General features: G+C 50.0%; 1 protein-coding gene across 1 annotated transcript; it reads right to left on the bottom strand.

The window, feature by feature from the left end:
- Positions 1 to 15,457: 15,457 nt before the first annotated feature.
- Cdc42ep4 (CDC42 effector protein 4) lies at positions 15,458 to 17,074 on the bottom strand. The gene has a single exon (XM_051158989.1). The coding sequence runs from the start codon at positions 16,948 to 16,950 to the stop codon at positions 15,877 to 15,879; it is 1,074 nt and encodes a 357-aa protein (XP_051014946.1). The 5' UTR covers positions 16,951 to 17,074; the 3' UTR covers positions 15,458 to 15,876.
- Between the last annotated feature and the right edge of the window lie 1,542 nt (positions 17,075 to 18,616).

The raw sequence follows: 18,616 nt of genomic DNA on the forward strand, positions 1-18,616 counted from the left end.
TTTACTCCCAGCACTTGGGGAGGCAGAGGCAGGTGGATCTCTGTGAGTTCGAGGCCAGCCTGGTCTACAAAGTGAGTCTAGGACAGCCAAGGCTACACAGAGAAACTCTGTCTCGAAAAAAACCTAAAAACAAAACAAAACTAAACTAAAAATGAGGAACACTGGATTGTTTTTATGTAAGGTGAGCTAAAGTATATAAATGTAGGTTCATTGGAAGCAGCTTTTGGCTGCCATGTAAGGGGAAAAAGAGAGAGAGAGAGAGAGAGAGAGAAAGCAATAACAACAAAATGTCCAGATTATATAGTGAAGGGGAAGAAAAAGTTCTGCCCTGAAAGTTCAAGGTAGAGGGCAGGCTGTGTCAGCCGTGTCCTGTAGCAGATAGGAACCAAGAAGTGCTGGGGGAACCTGGAGCTGTTTGTCCCAGGCCTGGAGCACACCATTTCAGCCTTTTGCAAATGGATAAGGGGTGAAGTAATCATCTTAACTACTTCCTGCTGACAGTAGGGCGGAGATAGGGGGTTTAAAAGGCTGAAATTGTTGGCCATGTTCCTAAAGAACAGGCTGTTGCATTTGCTGTCCAGGGTCTGAGAGCATCTGCAGCTGGGAAGGGCAAGGCAGGTCCAGCTAGGAGGAACAATGCAGGTCCAGCTGGCACGATTTTTGAGGTTGAATGGGAGCACTTGTGAGTAGCAGCTTCAACGATGTCCCAGATGTAGACAGTCTGGCAGGATACTGGGCAGAAGACAAAGGTAGTAGGCTAGGGAGAAAGTTCCCTTTAGGTGTGCATTTGAAACTCCTGGGAGAGGGCTGGAGAGATGGCTCAGAGGTTAAGAACACTGCCTGCTCTTCCAAAGGTCCTGAGTTCAATTCCCAGCAACCACATAGTGGCTCGTAGCCATCTATAATAAAATCTGGTATACATTCAGGCAAAACATTGAATACATAATAAATAAATAAATTTAAAAAAAAAAAAAGAAAAGAAACTCCTGGGAGAGCAAAGAGAGACAATGAATGAAAATTTTGGGAGAGCAAAGAAAAAGTCTGGATAGAGGGAGCTTTTTTCCATTTTACCTGATTGCTGGCAATAACTAAAACAGTTTAGTTTTGGATCTGTTCAAGTTTGGTTGCAGAGGCATGCTAGCTTAGAAGCCCTTAATGTGGGCGTAGGGATTTGAAATTCTCTAGAAGGCATCCCAGAGGAGCCTGGAGAAGCGGCATATGAACTGTTCTTCATGGGGAGAGTAGAAGTCAGTGACTTGTCAGGGCGTGCCCTGAGCAAGGTTTAACTTGATGACATTGGTACAACTGTTTTAGCAGCTCGTCAGCGCTGGACAGAGACCAAGGACATGGCCGGAGAGCAGACACAGTTACCTAGCGCTAGGGTTTCGAACGAGAAGGGAGGGAATGAACCGCGCTGGCAGAGGGAAAACTCACCCAAGGGAGAAGGTTCTAGATGAAGGGTTTGGATGTAGGTTGGTAAGAATGACAAGAGGCATTTACATCAACCAGAAGAGAAGATTCAGCAGTCAGTAGGGTGTAAGAACGTAGCAATAGTTAAGGGGGGAGGGGTCCCACCCTCAGAGATAGGAAATAGGTGAGAAACTTAGGCTGTTGGTTGACAGTACTTACCTGGACTCCATTTGACCCTCAGAGATAGGAGATAGGCGAGAAACTTAGGCTGTTGATTGACAGTACTTACCTGGACTCCATTTGACCTGAGAGATGGATTTTCTGGAGCTTTACAAGAATCCTTGTTAGTTCATAAAGAGATAAATTTGGTATCATCACTGTTTGTAATCTGCAGTGAAATGCACATTGTTCGACATGTGCATACATTGTAGGCAGAGGCAGATAGATCTCTGAGTTCAAGGCCAGCCTGGTCTACACAGATAAACCCCGTCTTGAACAATCCAAAACAAAACAGCTGGGCATAGTGGCGCACGCCTTTAATCCTGGCACTCAGGAGGCAGAGGCAGGTGGATTCAAGGCACGTGAGTTCAAGGCCAGCCTGGTCTACAAAGGGAGTCCAGGACAGCCAGGGCTACACAGTGAAACCCTATCTCAAAAAACAACAACAACAACAACAAGAAGACTATCTAGCCGGGCAGTGGTGGTCCATATCTTTAATCCCAGCATTTGGGAGGCAGAGGCAGGTGGATCGCTGTGAGTTTGAGGTCAGCCTGGTCTACAAAGTGAGTCCAGGACAGCCAAGGCTACACAGAGAAACCCTGTCTCAAAAAAACAAAAAAACAAAATAATAATAATAATAATAATAATAATAATAATAATAATAATAATAATAACTGAAGCCCTGAGGATGTGGCCTGAAGTACTTTCTGGAACTCTGGAGGCCCCAAAGTGTTCCAGACCCTCAGCTGAAACACTTTCCCTGAGTGGAGCCACCGGGTTCTCCTCCTCTGAGGCCAAGGTGCACAGAAGATACTTCCAAATGCCTAAGTATGGACTTCCAGCCTTGGTCTCAAAGTGTTGCACAGAAAAAATAACCCTTCTGTTGTGGGCTGAACTGCCTCGTGGTCCATTGCCTACCTCTGTGGGTTTGACTTTACTTAAAATTAAAGACTTTGCACGCATCAATAAGTCAAGAGTCTCAAGATATGAGCACCCTGGAATTAGGGCCCATCCTAAACCACATTAGTGGATGTCCTTGTGAGAGGAGAGGAGCCAGGTGTGGTGGCACACACCTGTAATCCTGGCACTGAGACGCTGAAGCAGGAAGAGTTTAAGACCATCTTGGGCTACACAGAATCTGTCTTAAATGCAAAAGGAGGAAAGAGAGATTTGAGACACACAGATCCTGGAGAGATGCAGAGACTGGGGCCTCGCAGCTACTTCAGAAGGCTAAGAACTGTAGGCAGGGCTGGAGAGATGATGGCTCAGTGGTTAAGAACGCCGCCTGCTCTTCCAAAGGTCCTGAGTTCAATTCCCAGCAACCACATGGTGCCTCACAAGCATTTATAATGTGATCTGATGCCCTCTTCTGGCACTGTACACATAATAATAAATAAATCTTTAAAAAAAAAAAAAAAACAACTTGTAGGCAGTTACTGCTGGAAGCTACAAGAGTCTCCCAAGGCTCCAAAGGCACCTGGCATGTGCCTTGCATCTTTGGCCTCAAGAATGGTAGAAAGAAATACACTTCGTTTTCAGCCCCTTGTATTGTAACTGTAGGTAACAGCTGCCACAAATGTCACACCCTCCCTCCCTCCAGGGTGTTCAGTTTCACACCTCACCCCTTTCATGGATGAGCCAGCTATCAGAAGGCCAGAGAAAAGGGCTGAGGGCGTGGCTCAGCTATGGAAAGCTTGCCCAGAGTGGGTGGCACCCTGCATTTGATCCCCCTGCAAAAAACAAACAAGAGTTGGATGGAACCGGATGGAACCGAAGCAGGACACAAAAGCATGAGACAACCCAAAGTGGGGGCTCATGCCTGAAGCCCAGAAACAAGGAACCCGGGGTAGGAGGACTGCCACGATTCTGTTAATCTAGTGTGGCAGTTTGAGAAAGGATGGTCCCCATATACTGTATGTAGATACTGGTTCCTACAGTTTGGGAGAACTGTTTAGGAAGGATTAGGAGGCATAGCCCCATTGGAGGAGCTGTATCACTGGGGGTGGGCTTTGAGGTTTCAAAAGCCCACACCACGTTCATATGTTCATTGCCAGTTCTCTCTCCCCTGAACCCCCCCTCCCACATCAGGTGTAAGCTCTCACTCTCAGCTACTATGTCATCACCATGACTTTCTGTCTGCTGCCATGCTCCCTGCCATGATGCTCATGAACTCTAACCCTCAGGAACTGTGAGCCCCCAAATTAAATGCTTGATTTTATAAGTTGCCTTGGTCAAGGTGTCTATTCAGGGCAATAGACATGCAACTAAGTAACCAGTATATCTAGGTAACCAAGCTATCTAGGTTACATAGTGAGTTCCAGGCTAGCTTTGGCTACAGTGTGAGACTCTGTCTTTAAAAAACAAAACAAAACAAAACAAAACAAAAGGGCGGGAGAGATGGCTCAGAGGATAAGAGCACTGGCTGCTCTTCCAAAGGTCCTGAGTTCAATTCCCAGCAACCACATGGTGGCTCCCAACCATTTGTAATAGGATCTGGTGCCCTCTTCCGGAGTGCAGGAAGAGCATTGTATATATAATAAATAAATAAATCTTAAACAAACAAACAAACAAACAAACAAGCAAGGGCCAGTGGTGGTGCATGTCTTTAACTTCAGCATTCAGGAGGCAGAGGCAAGTGGATCACTGTGAGTTTACAGCCAGCCCAGTCTACAAATCAAGTCCGGGATAGCCAAGGCTATACAGAGAAATCCTGCCTCGAAAAAACAAAAGAAAAAGAAAAAGAAAAAGAAAACTTTGGCTTTACACGCTGTTTCCTTGGGGGGGGAAGAAGCCAGGTGTGGTGGCACACACCTTTAATCCCTGCACTCGGGAGGCAGAAGTAGGCGGATCTTTGTGAATTCAAGGCCAGCCTGGTCTACACAGTGAGTCCAGAACAGCCAAGGCTACACAGAGAAACCCTGTCTCAAAAAAACCAAAACCAAAAACCAAACAAACAAATAGGCGGGCATGGAGAGATGGCTCAGCAGTCAAGAGCAGACTGCTCTTCCAAGGGACCCAGGTTCAAATCCCAGCACCCACATGGCAGCTCACAACTATCTGTAGCTCCAAGATCTGGCACTCTCTCATAGATATACATGCAGGCAAAACACCAATGTACACAAAAATAAAAACAAATAAATTACTACTTAAAAAAAAAAAAAAAAGCTGGGCATGGTGATGCATGCCTTTAATCCCAGCACTAGGGAGACAGAGGCAGATGGGTCACTGTGAGTTCGAGGCCAGCCTGGTCCACAAAGCTAGTCTAGGACAGCCAGGGCTACACAGAGAAACCCTGTCTCGAAAAACCAAAACCGCCAGGCGTGGTGGCACGCCTTTAATCCCAGCACTCAGGAGGCAGAGGCAGGCGGATCGCTGTGAGTTCAAGGCCAGCCTGGTCTACAAAGTGAGTCCAGGACAGCCAAGGCTACACAGAGAAACCCTGTCTCGAAAAACCAAAAAAAAAGAAAAACCAAAACCAATCAACCAACCAAACAGGGCTGGGTGTAGGCAAGGTGGCCTAGCATGGGCCAGGCCCTGGATTAATCCCCAATATCACATGAACTGGCGGCTATGGTGGCTCATGCCTATAATCTCAGCATTGGAGGAGTTAAAGTAGAAAGATCAGAAATTCAACATTATCCTTGGCTATTCAGAGAGTTTGAGTCCCCAGCCAGCTTGGGTTACCCGAGACCCAGATTATGAGGCCCCAGTGAGGCTGGCAACCTCCGGTTGTATGGTATGTTACTGATGACAAATGCTCCCTGTAGCCAAGGGAAACCTTCTTGTCCCTGAGTTTAGACTGCTGTCTATTAGACTATCTAATATCTTCTATTAGGTCATGTATGACCCTGGGAATACATGGGGCCTCGTGCACAAGGACACAGTATATCTCATATATTACTAGACTACTGTAGTGACACTCTGAGGAGAAAGACAGGTGCCCCCTTCAGGAATGTCCCCTCAGAATCATCCCAGATGCAGCTTCTGTGCTCTGTAGCTTGCCCTGGGCACTTGTGTTGTCCTTTGTTAATTAATTCATGGGTGCAAAGTGGACACCAAAATTGCAGCACAGTGGCATTAATTCTTAATCACCATCATTACGAGGCTCTCATTCAACTAGGCTGTGAATTCCATGAATCATCACGGTGCCGCGTCCCTGTCTTTTTGTAATAAATGGTCCCATTCTGAAAAGCAAGGGTCGGTGCCCAGAGCTTTAGAATTCTCTGGCTGCAGAGGCTGGTCAGGTCAGCACCCTGTCCTCCCTGCACCTCAGTAGGCTTTGTAGCCTCCCCACCAGTGCCTTGCTGGGACAGAGCTCAGACTTGTCCATGGCACGCGCGTGCGTGCACACACACACACACACACACACACACACATACACACACTGTCACTGTGGCACAGGACAGTCTTTTTTCTGGTCATCTCTCTGCATCCCAGATTCCCCATCAGTAAAATGGACCTATAAGTTCTACCTACTTCCAAGACTGAAGATAAAAAATGCCAGGGGAGGTTGTTGCTTTTGTTTGTTTTTGTTTATTGAGACAGGGTCTCACTCTGTAGCCCTGGCTAGCCTGGAATTTGCTTTGTAGACCATGCTGCCCTCTACATCACCATACCTGACAAAAAACATGTTTTAATTTAATTTATTTTTATTATTATTATTATTATTATTGTTGTTGTTGTTGTTATTCAAGACAGGGTTTCTCTGTGTAGCCTTGGTTGTCTTGGACTCACTTTGTAGACCAGGCTGGCCTCAAACTCACCGCAATCCGCCTGCCTCTGCCTCTCTGAATGCTGGGATTACAGGCGTGTGCCACTGTGCCTAGCTAAACTCACAGCTTTGATAAGCACAGCAGTCTGAAAGCGAAGGTTTGGAGAGATGGTCCATGGCTGCTGCTGCTGAGTTTCAGAGACAATGGTCCAGTGTGCCCTGCTCTCGCCATCTTTGTGTGCCCCAAAGATGCCACTTAGTGGCACAGGTGTGACTACATAACAGCCCCTTAAGGTGCAGGGCAAATGGGCTCATCAGGCAGAGCTCCATGCCTTTGGGCCTGGCAGGTCTAGAATCTACATCCGGCTTCCTGAAACCTGTGAACTCCGGTTGGAGATTTAACTCAGTGGTAGAGCGCTTGCCTAGCAAGTACAAGGTCCTAGGTTCGGTTCTCAGCTCTGTAAAAACAAAACAAAACAAACAAACAACAACAACAACAACAACAAAAAACCCCAAAACAAACCATGAGCTCTGACCTGCTCTAAGGGCCTGACTCTCCCTTACCTCCCAGGCCTTAGTGAGGACGAGAGGCCTGCTTGCTATGGGCAAGTAAGATAAGACCCCTGAAGCTCAAGACAGCATCAAGGGCTTTGCTTATACTCATGAGAGGGTCTTTGGCCTGAGAGTCAAGAAGTTAGTATCTGCCAAGCATGGTGGCACACTCAAGAGGCAGAGGCAGGCAGATCTTTGTGAGTTCAAGGCCAGCCTGGTCTACAAAGAGAGTTCTAGGACAGCCAGAGCTACACAGAGAAACCCTGTATTGAAAAGAAGAAGGAGGAGGAGGAGGAAGAAGAGGAGGAGGAGGAGGAGGAGAAGAAGAAGTTTGGATCTTTGGGAGTCTTGAGAGGTAAGCCCAGGTCAGCAGAGGCATTCTCTCTATTTTCCTTGTGAACTGTTACCACCAGGGTCTTGGCCTGGTTTTCAGGTTATTTCCCCGCTGTCTTTGGTTCTGAGCCCAAAGCCCCTTCAGGCTGAGCAGTGGCTTCCCAGAACCTGTCTTGGGTGCAGAGACCTCACCCCAAAACATCATCCCCCACACCTTGTGAAAAAGAAGCCTTGTGAGTTCAGGAGAGGCTGCAGATCCCACTGTCAACCAGAAGGTTGGTGGAGTGGTCCATGAAGTGGGTTGGGGATGTGCATGCTTTCTTCCCAGGCCTCCAGAGTCCTTTGGCAGCCCTCTCTGACCTCTGGCCTACCTAGTCCCCTGGTACTGACTCACAGTATTTGTCACCAGGAATGGTGGTACACACCTTTAATCCCAGGGCCCAGGAGACAGATCCCTGTGAGTTTGAGATCAGCCTGGTCTACATAATAAGTTCTGGGCCAGCCAGAGCCACACAGTAAGACTCTGTCTCCAAAACAAAAGAATCTTCAACTCGGACTGGAAAGATGGCTCAGAGGTTAAGGGTACTGGATGCTCTTCCAAAGGTCCTGAGTTCAATTCCCAGCAACCACATGGTGGCTCACAACCATCTATAATGAGATATGGTACCCTCTTCTGGTGTGTAGGGGGTACATGCAGGAAGAGTACTGTATACATAATAAATACATCTTTAAAAAAAAAAATCTTCAACTCTTCCCTCTGGAAGACTCAGAATGAAAAAGACAAAGGCACTTACCTAGTAGTGTGGACCTCAGAATGACGGCCCATGTGCTGGTCCCCAGAAACCGAGAATCCATCACTATACATGTGAAGCTGGAAAAGATGGACAGCCTTCCCCATGCCTTGGTGTGGGTGGGGCCATCGTGGCCGAGGGAGGAAGATGAGAAGAAGAAATCTGGTTGTAGAGCCCTTAACATAGGCACTGCTCTGGGTTCCCATCATCACACGTCACTTTAGGCCTGAGGTGTGGACCAATAATAGGGTGCTTGTGGCAGAAGCTATTTCTGATCTCCAGATTTGGGAAGTGCCTCCAAATCCCAAATTTGGGAAGCGAGGCCTTTGCCACGCACTACAGACAGCCACCTTGTGGTGGCCTACTTCTGTGCATTTTAGAAAAAGCCCCTTGCCTGCAAAACCCTGAAATCACTCTAGAAAGAAGGCCAAAAGCCAAGACAGCACAGTCCCTGTGCCAGGGGGCCAGAGCAACAGCAAGGCAGTCCTAGAAAGGAGCGATTCTTTGCCTAGCCCTCAGGCATGCTGTCTCCTAAACAAACAAGCAAGTGAAACCCTGTAAAATGACAAAGTAGACCATAATTGTTTGTAAACTTCTAACCCAGTGGATAGTCTAGGACCGCAACCCCCCCCCCCACTGGGATCCATGGGGATCCACACCCACTGACCTTGAAGAAGCGATTCTCCCAGGCCAGGCAGTAGTGACACCCTTTCACCAGTGGTGAATCAGAGGTCACAGATTTGATCGGCCTTTGAGGTCTGTTGTGTCCATAAGAACAACTCCATTTTCATCCCCACTGACTGCCCTCCGGCCTGTTCTCTCTAAATAATTCTTGGGTCACAAGGCAGACAGAGCACAGATGGAAACACCCTCCAGGCCCTACTATTGACGGGGAAGCCATTTGTGCCCATTTTTATGCACATATCCCAGTAGGCACGGGTGGCAGTAGAAGGTGACAGAGGGTGGACCCTCCCTCTGCCTGAATAAATCACCCTGATCTGGGACCAGATTTAGAACAATGAGGTGCCCAGGCACATCCCCCGCTGCCCCTGCCCCCCATGACTTTGCCTCCCACTACAGTTCATTAAGCCAACAATTGCTTGCCCTTGCCCCTTGGCTAGGCAGTGGATTCCGTTTCCTGGCTGAAGACTTCCTGGTCCAGATGGAGTTTCTCTAGACAAGTAGACAGCTGTTCAACATCTCTGTCAGCTTGGGCTGCTATAACAAAATAGACTGTGAAACAAAACTACACATCCTGGAGCTAGGGATGTAGCCCAGCTGACAGAGCACAGGCCTAGCATGCAGGAAGCCCTGGGTTCGATCCCCAGCACATCGTAAACTGAACATTAGTGGTATCCTGGTGCATGCCTGTAACCTGGGAACTCTGGAGGTGGAGGCCTAAAGAGCAGGCAGGCTACAGAGGAAGGCCAAGACCTCCGATATGAGACCCTGTCTCAGAAATGCAAAGGGGTGGGGCTGGCTCAGTGGGCAAAGTGCTTGTCAGGAAGCAGAGAACCTGGGTTTGGACTTCCACCACCCCTGTGAGAACCTCTTAGGAGGTCCCTGGAGCTCACTGGCTGGCCAGCCTGGCCAAAGCTGAGAGTGTCAGACTCAGTAAGAAAGTCTGTCAAAACACACGGGGGGAGGGACACTAGAAATGGCTCATCAGGTTACAGTGCCACTCCACTGGCAGAAGAAGAAATCAGGGCTGGAGAGATGGCCCAGAGGTTAAGAGCGCTGACTGCTTCTCCGAGGTTGTGAGTTCAATCCCAAGCAACCACATTGTGGCTCACAGCCATCTGTAATATGATCTGATGCCCTCTTCTGGCCTACAGTTGTACATGCAGGCAGAACACTGTACACATAATAATAAATAAATCTTAAAAGAAAAGAAAGCAAAACCATAAGAAACAAAAATCCTTTTAGACTTTAGTATCAAGAAAAACAAAAAAGAAAAACCATTAAACTGAACTGTGTCCATCCATCTTAACCCTGTGAATCAACAAAATAGATTTTCCTCTGCCTTGACAGAAAGCTCAGAGCCCAGTGCAGGCCCACCTGGACACTTGGTTCATAGTACTATTTGTTCCAGCATTGTTTTCTCTCTGTTCTATTTTTACCCTATTGTATTTTATGTAATTTCATAAGCTGCCTCCAAACCTTTTGAAACAGAGTGGGCATAAAAAGGAAACACAATTCGGTAGAGCCTTGTGGCCTTGGCAGGTTGTTTTCTGTTTGTTCACTGATTGCTTAAGTGTCATTTTAGGATTGGGTTCCTAGGGCATAGCTACCTTTGACTCTGCCATCCCTCCCTGCAAGAGTTTCCCTCCAGGGGAACAGTAAGCAAACAGTACCGGGCAACAGGTTGCAGAGGCCAAACCGCCAACGTCCATCTGCCTGCAAGCCCGACTTCCTCCCCCACAGCATTTCTTCCTACTTTCCCATCTGGCTGATGGCATGAAGCCTTGGTGGCCTAGAGGAGCTTGTGAAAGGAGAAGGGCGGGCAAGCAGATGAATGCTCTTTTTATCCCTTTTTCCTGCATCCTAGATCTAGGGTACTAAGAAAGGCACTACCTGCTCAGGTGTGGGTAGGATAGGGAGATCTCCCAAAAGCTGTTACAGGATGCTCTCAGGGCTGGGCCGACAGGGCCACAGGCACACCTGTGAAGGCTACCGTCCCCACTTCTCCCTGAGGTCCTAAAGCCTTCCTGTTGCTGATACACGGGGCGCAACCCTCAATCTGTTCTTCTAATCCCATGGGGGCAGATTTGAAGCTTGGATGATGCTAAGGATCCCCAGGATGTCAAGATTGTAGCATCTTCCATCCTGTTTATCTGCTTCCCCCTGGGGATGTGGTATGAGCCTTGCTGGAGAGAAGAGGGTGTGACTTGACCATGGTGGATGCTGGGACGGAAGGTGAACACCACACAGGACCAGCTGGGATTATATGTGCGGCTATGGGCTCCAGGGGCCAAGACTTCATCATTGCCCTAGTCTGGCCTGGCTGAGGTGGGGCAGACAAGGTGACTCTAGAAAGTGAAGGCCCTTTGTACTGCCTGGTGGGCGGAGCCAGCAGCCCTTCAGTGAATGAATATTTGTCACTGAAAAGCCAGGAGTTGCCAGTTTTCCTTAGGCTGTGACTTTAAACACCAGTGGGGCTGCTGTTCAGACCCCTGCCATGTGCTACCCGCTGGGCACTGTTCCCACCTGGTCACTCTAGGTCCCAGTGTGTAGATCGTTTTGCCGAAAGTGGTTATGAGCAATGACTCCAGAGGTCATTTCTGGTGTCTGCTGGCTCCTCGGGTTACCAGTTGCACAGGATCCGTTGGTTCCTTCATCTTGAGCTGCCCCATCGGGGGTGCTGCTCATCAACATAGCTCAGTGGGTAAGGGTGCTTGGTACTAAGTTGGCCTGCATTCAACCCCAACAGCCCACATGGTGGAAGGAGAACCGACTCCTGGAAATTGTCTTCAGACCTTCACAGGTGCACTGCGGCAAACACTCCTGATTCACTCCCACCCCCAATAAATAAATGTAATTTTAAAAAATTTAAAGTGGATGTGCTAAAAAAAAAAAATAAAATAAAAGTAAATAAAAAAATAAAGTGGATGTGCTATAAATAATTTCACTTCATAAAGACTGCATGAACTTGAGACCAAATACTAAGAATGGTCCTGATGCAGGGCAGGCACACCAACACACACACACACACACACACACACACACACACACACACACACACACACACCTTATAACACTAATAGTACAGAACAGGATAGTATGGGCCCAAGACTTAGAAACAGAGCACTTTGCAGGTGGTAGGGCAGAAGCATCCCTGAAGGGCTGGGTCTGGGCAGGGCGAGGCGGGGCAGGCAGTAGGCCCCACATTGGTTTGTTATTGGTCCAGAAGCCTTTGGGGCCCCCTCAGGTTTTGGGAAGTATTAGCTAAGAGTTAACTTAAAATGAGTCTCAAGTTGTCTGAGGTGGGGGACAATCTGACAGAATATCTCTGAGACCTGAACCAGGCCTGGTGGCTCACACCTGAAATGCTAGGATTCTGGAGGCTGAGACAGGAGGTTAGTGTCAGAAGTCAAGGTCACCTTAAGAAAAGAGTGTAGGGGGCCTGGAGAGATGGCTCAGAGGATAAAAGCACTGACTGCTCTCCCAGAGGACCTGAGTTCAATTCACAGCAACCACATGGTGGCTCACAACCATCCATAATGTGATCTGATGCCCTCTTTGGCAGATAAAGCACTCATATACAAATAAAGTTAAAAAAAAAAAAAAAAAAAAAAAAAGAGTGTGGGACCCCTGGGTTTGTCAGGTACAATTCAGAGACCAAGGTTGAGCAGTGAAAGGAGGGCCTTCTGCCATCTATAACTCATACTTAGGGGACGCTGTGGCTCAGGGTACATACCTGCTCAGTGTGCAGCATCACTGCAGAGACAGAAAAAAGTCAGCATAAATAGCACGCAGAGAGGGCAGTTGAGAGCCACTCTTCTCTCTCTCCTGGGTCTGTGGGGGCGCAGTGAGAGCATTAAGTCCCTGTAAGCCGTGCTGTGAAGGTTCCTACTATGTTCAAAACAGATGCTGCCAAAGCTGCTGCTTTCTCCTGGATTCCCAAGAACCAACCCTAGGACAGTCCGGGGTGGGCAAGAGGTCCTTTACTCTCACACCGTGTCTAGAAGGGAAGGGCATCTCTTGCTCCATCACCTCAACCATTACTTCTTACCCCCGTTACTGAAAACAGGCTTAGGCCAGAGGCACCAATATTCTCAGGGGGCTCCCCTTTGTGCCCAAGCCTGCCTCTTTCTCCCTCAGGTTTGCTGCCCAACCCTTCTCTTAACTCATCATTAAACACAGCTCTCAGCAGCTTTAATGAGCCTGTCTGGGGACAGAGAGACATGGGTGACACTCTAATTATGCTTTTAATTACTTCCCAGGGAGAGGATGAATAGAACACCCAAATTTCTCTGTGGGTGCTGAGGATTGTGCCAGACCTCAGCTCAGGAATTCCTTAAATGTCCAGAGAACAAGCAGGGGCCCCGCCCAGGCCATGCTCCTCCTTCTTGGAGCCACCCCAGGCTGTGGGGATGTGGGTGTGAGGAAGGCGGGGTCTGAGATACGAGCCAGGACTGTGGGTGAAGGGGTCACCTGGTTCCCACACCCAGGGCAGACGCACCCTGACCTCATTCCCAGAGATGCACCCACCCAGGGGAGACGGTGAAAGGAGCAGTGGTTGTCAATCTCCAGTCCCATCTCTGACCAGCACGCAGCTTTGGGGTGGTTACAGTGGCCCTGAGCGTCCCTTCACCCAGCACCATTGGGATATAGAGATCTTGCCTGCCTGAGCACTGAGGCTGAGCCTAATGCAAGCCATCTGCAAGTTCATTCTCCAAGATAAATGGAAGAAAAGGAAGGAGGCCAGCTTCTCCCTGCCCTGCGCCAAGGGCAATCCTGAGGGGACATGGGGTGTCTTGCATGATTCCTGAGGCTTAAAGAAAGAGCAGCCCCATGCCAGTACCACCGGGATAAACCCTTTGCCACAGGCCCCACCCTACCCTGCAAGAGCAGCAGCTTTACAGAAAGGCTCAGTGATCAAGGGTCACAGTGGGGACAGCAGAGTCTCAGAGCCTGCAGGGCCTGCTCAGGCAGAGTGGCACATGAGGCTTTGTGCCTTCAAGAAGCCTGAAGGTCGGGTGACCCTAGGTAGGGAAAGAGAAGCTGCCTTGAGACTCATGAGGCCAGGAACCCCTGGTTGACTGTAATGGTTCGTCTCAAAATGGTCTACTTAATGACATCTAAAATCAACTGGGAGAAGGGCCTCTGGGAATGTGCGCATGGACCTGGTGTATGTGTGCTTGTGGTGTATGCACGCATGTACCTGGTGTGTGTGTGTGTGTGTGTGTGTGTGTGTGTGTGTGTGTGTGTGTGTGTGTGTGTGTGTGTGTGTGTGTGTGTGTGTGTGTTACTTGAGCTGGGAAGACCCACCCACTACGGGTGGCACCATTCCCTAGGTTGGGCTCCCAGGCTGTATAAAAAGGAGAGAAAGCAAGCTGAATACCAGCATTCCCTGTCTCATCTTCTTGACTAAGGATTAGAAGTGACCAGTTGCTTCAAAGCTCCTGCTTTTGCCAGAAGCGAGTCGCTGACCAGTGCCTCCCCCGCCATGCTGAAATAAGAGCCCAGGAAGCAGAGACAGACGCTGGGAATGCTAGGAGGAAATTTTAATGTTTTCTTACTGCTTTATCAACGTCATGGAAAAAAAAAATACAAAGTTTAGAGTCTAGAACTGACCAGGTAGGTTTGGGAGGGGGAACGTGTGCTGCTGGCCAGAGGCGCGGTTCTGCGGCTCTGTCAATGCCTACCTACGTAGGAGCACCAGTCAGGAGCCCGGTGAGTATTTCGGGGTCAGGATCAAGCAGAGAAGCCATGGCAGGCCAGCACCCTCATCTGGCCAGACTCTGGGTTGTAATTTAGCTTGCTAGCCCAGGAGTTGGGTCAGCTTGTTCCCAGCACAGGAAAGTAATGAGCTCCCACCCCCAGGGCTTGGGTCCTGTTCTGGGTAGGGTTACAGGAGGAGCTGAACAAAACAGATTTCAGAAAAACAAACAGTCAGGAGTGGTGGTGCACACTTGTAACCCCAGCTCCTGGGGGGAAAGGGAGGCTTGCTGTGACTCTGAGGCCAGCTTGGGCTACAGAGTGAGACCATGTCTCAAAAACCCAAAATGAAACAAAAACCCACTTTCATTTCCCCGGAATTCAAATTGAATACGGCCTTGCTTTGTCTCACGGCTTTGCTAAGCCTGGCCCATAGCCCACCTGAGTCATGGCCTCTACAGTGGGAACCGCTGGGAATAGAAGGAGACCCTATGCCCCACTGAGCAGCAGGGGACACAACCCAGTCAGCACACAGCTCATACTCCGGGCAACAATGTATTATTTAAGGATCCTATTCCAGAACTTTCCTACGTCATCCTCATTCAGCTGCTAACAGCTATGGAGGCGGGGTTTGGGGACAAACCCTGGTGGCAGATGCCCCCCACAGTTCAACCTGGACAGGGTCTGTGAATCCAGACTTAACAGTTACTGTGCCACCATGACAGTCTCACTAACAGGATTATATTCTCCTGGTAGGGCATTTTGACATTGCTCTATTCAGGTTTAAACATAATAACAACAACAAACAAACACACCCGTGGGGCAGAGCCAGCCCCTTTCCTGTTCCTAGTGTCACTTAAGAAGGGCCTCTTCTTGAGAACCCAAGAAACCAGGGGCTGGAGGGAGTTCCTTCTGTCCCCCATCCTGTCCTGGTCCCTGGGAAAAACTGAGTTTAGTGTATTGGTTGAGGCTGTCCCCTGCTCTGGCCGAACCCCAAAGAGCACAAGGCTTCCAGTGAGGAGCCAGGAGTGAAGGGAGGCGGACCCCGAATGTGGCCACCTGCTGCATACACTTCAATGGTAGGCACCAGACACCCGGTGAAAAAAGGGGAGCCAAGTGTCCGAGCCCTTGAGAGAAAGCCACACCTGGCTGTCCTGCCATTGCTGCCGGAACTCAAACTAACATCTGGCATCCATCTGAGGGCAGGCTGGGAGCAAGGGGCCAGAGAGAGGGTAATGTGTTCCTGCTGGGACACAGCTCTGTCCCAGGCTGTCGCAGTGGGGAGGACAGGTCGGGGTCAGGCCACCAGTACCCATGCTACTCTCTCTGGCACCCCAGTTCCCAAGGTCCAGAGTCTACTCCAATATGAGGCTCTTAGCTGCACCTACATAGTAAGGTCAAAGGTCACAGTGAAGGCAGCAGCAGGGAAAAGATGCAGCCCAGGGCTGTGGAAGCTACTTTTCAACTTTCTGTCAGGCTTCAAACTCGGATCTCATCTTCCTCCTCCTCATCCATGAAGGAAAATTCCTTGTCTAGCTGCCTTGGGGCAGGAGCCCCGACCCTGTCTGCGCCTCGAAAAGCTGGGCTTCGCTCCTCCAGGACGCCTGAGGTGCAGCTGGACAGGGAACTGCTGTCCCGAGTGGTGTGGCTGCCCATGCTGCGGGCTGAGCTGGGGCTGGGGGCTGCTGCCGCCCACCCGTCATCCTCCAGCGCGTGGTGGGGCAGCATGGAAGACTGGTCCGAGTTGGCTTTGTTTTCCTGTCTTCCTAGAGAAGGAGCTACCTCCAGCAAAGGGGGAGCCTGGATCATGCTGCTGGGGCCTTCTCTGTCACGGTAACCGCCACCCTCTTCCTCCTCTGGGTCCCACTCATCCTTGTCCATGATGCTGAGGACGTCGCCCAGCATGGAGGGTCCCAGGTCGATGTGGAAGGACATGATGGATTCAGCATGTTTCAGCCCATAGCTGGGTTTGGGCACAATGGGTAGATCCGTCAGGTCCCCAAAGGCCTGCTCATCAAGGAGTGGGTCAGGGGAGTGGGGGCCTGTGGCCCCATTCCGACGGGGACCCATCTCCCCCGAGCCTGTCTCCGGGCCACCATCTCCAGCATCTACCTTTTTCACAGGGCTGGATGACAGGCTCTTGGGTAGCTTGCTGGAGCCCTTCTCAGTGGTTTCCTTCTCATTGAGCTGAGGGAGGGACATGGCATTCTTGACAAACAGCGCTGAGTCCCGCAGGGAGCTGAGCATGTCTCTCTGCTCCCGGTCCCCTCTGGTCACAGACTGTGACCGTTTACTGCCCCGGAACTTCCGGGACAGGAGGCTGCGTTTGGAAGAGGAGGAGGAGGAGGCCTGCTCATCGAGGGACTCACCATCAGCCTCACCAGCCTTGCTAGTGAGGAAGGAGGTGTCCCCAAAGGCGTCTCCAGCCCGGCCCACATGCATGGTGTGGCGGAAGTCACCCAGCGGGGCACTGATCATCTCGGCTGTGAGGTCCACACGGGAGCGGCGCTTCGAGTGCACAGAACTGGACACCAGCTGCTTGAGGATGGGCATCGTGCTGGCCGGGAGGGGAGCTGGACACTCCCAAGGTAACAAGCAGGCGTGGGGTTGGATCTGAAGTCCAGCAAGTGCAACGGGTAGACAGGGCAATCAGAGGGCTGTAAACAGAGAACAGGAAGCAAAGGGTTACTATAGACTGGCACCCACCTGTTAACCAAAAGGTTAACATGACAACCACAGACCAAAGGACCACCATTTAAACCCCTTCTTTCCCATCAAAACTACTGGAAAGTCACCAGCAGTGAATTCCTAGCTACGCCATTTCTACACACACACACACACACACACACACACACACACACACAAAACATGGAAGAATATTTATAAATTGAGGGAGACTTTGGTACCATAGACACATTTTCTCTGAAACATGAGAGGGAAAAAAAAAAAAATCACCCCAGATCCCACCCCTATCCCTACATAGGCTGGAATGCTATTTGAACAAACTAATGGCAGTTATGGTCATAAAGGCGCTGAAGCAAATAGGTTCCAGACAGCCAGTCTAGAGGCGAGCTCCAAGAACTTCCTGGTGTCTAACCTGAATCCCTGTAGAGTTGGTAGGCACCTCAGCCTGAGTCAGAAAAAAACAGAATAGAATGGCCAGGCCCAAATGCTGCCCGTCACTCATACATATGGGCAGCTGGAAGGCCTGGCATTCTTTCTGAATCAGAATGGACACGGGGGTGGGATGCAGGAACCCACAGAACCAGCTCCCTGATCTTCCAGGCCTCGTGGGGTGTCACATACATGAAGACCCCTCACCTGTAACATCACTATGAGACTCCAAGCTCTGGGCAACAGGCTCCATCTCCCATGCTTTGTGGGGATGAAGTTGGGGAAACTCCCTCTTGGTTTATCTTTAGACGAAGGGAGACAGGGCTGCAGATGACTCTTTCTTGAGATGTGCAGGGTGCTGGACACCCACAGCACAGGGAGATCTCAGGGCGCAGCATCTGGCAAGGGCTAAGCTCCAGTTCAGTTCAGGGTCCCTGACAGGCCCTCTCTCCCTAGCAGAACTGGGCGGGATGGAGAGGGATGGAGCTGGGTCCCCAGGTATCTGTCCCCTTCGCCATCCCTGTCCCCCTGTAGAGTTTAGACAGTGAGGCCTGGCAGGCTTGGGTTACTTCCGCTGCCACATGCTAAGCCACCCCCGGAACACTTGTCCCTGACAGTTGCTTAGCTAGTCTTCCTGCCTGGCCCAATTTCTCATTCTAGTTCTTGCTTTCTTAGCGAAACAAACAAACAAGCACCTCACCCACCCCACCCCCACAACACACATACAAACCTCACCACAGTGACAATCCTTTCCCTGCAAACCTCCCAGGATTGTCCCTGCTGCCCTCCTCCTTGATGTCACTGCCAGCCACCCGCCCTTCCCTTGCTCTCTCACCTCACTCTTGAGCTTGATACAAGGTATCCTCTCCCAGCACCCCACCATCCAGTGCTACCAACATCTTGGGGGCTGAGGGACGACAATGCTACTCTCAGGAAAGCCTACATAACCAGAGCTAGTCCTACAGGCTACCTGCTTCTCACAGCATCTCCTGGCAGGCACCTGTTAAATCATTGTGCCCCTTGCTAGCCGGATGCTAACCTAACCTTCCTGCCAGGCTTTGGGTTTCCAGAGGGTTCTAACAGGTCTCAGTTCTAAATCGTGACC

Source organism: Acomys russatus, chromosome 16, assembly GCF_903995435.1.
Source record: "Acomys russatus chromosome 16, mAcoRus1.1, whole genome shotgun sequence".
Classification (NCBI taxonomy): Eukaryota; Metazoa; Chordata; class Mammalia; order Rodentia; family Muridae; genus Acomys; species Acomys russatus.

Coding starts and splice junctions, on each gene's coding strand:
- Cdc42ep4 (XM_051158989.1), bottom strand. CDS start 16,950: ATGCCCATCCTCAAGCAGCTGGTGTCCAGTTCTGTGCACTCGAAGCGC.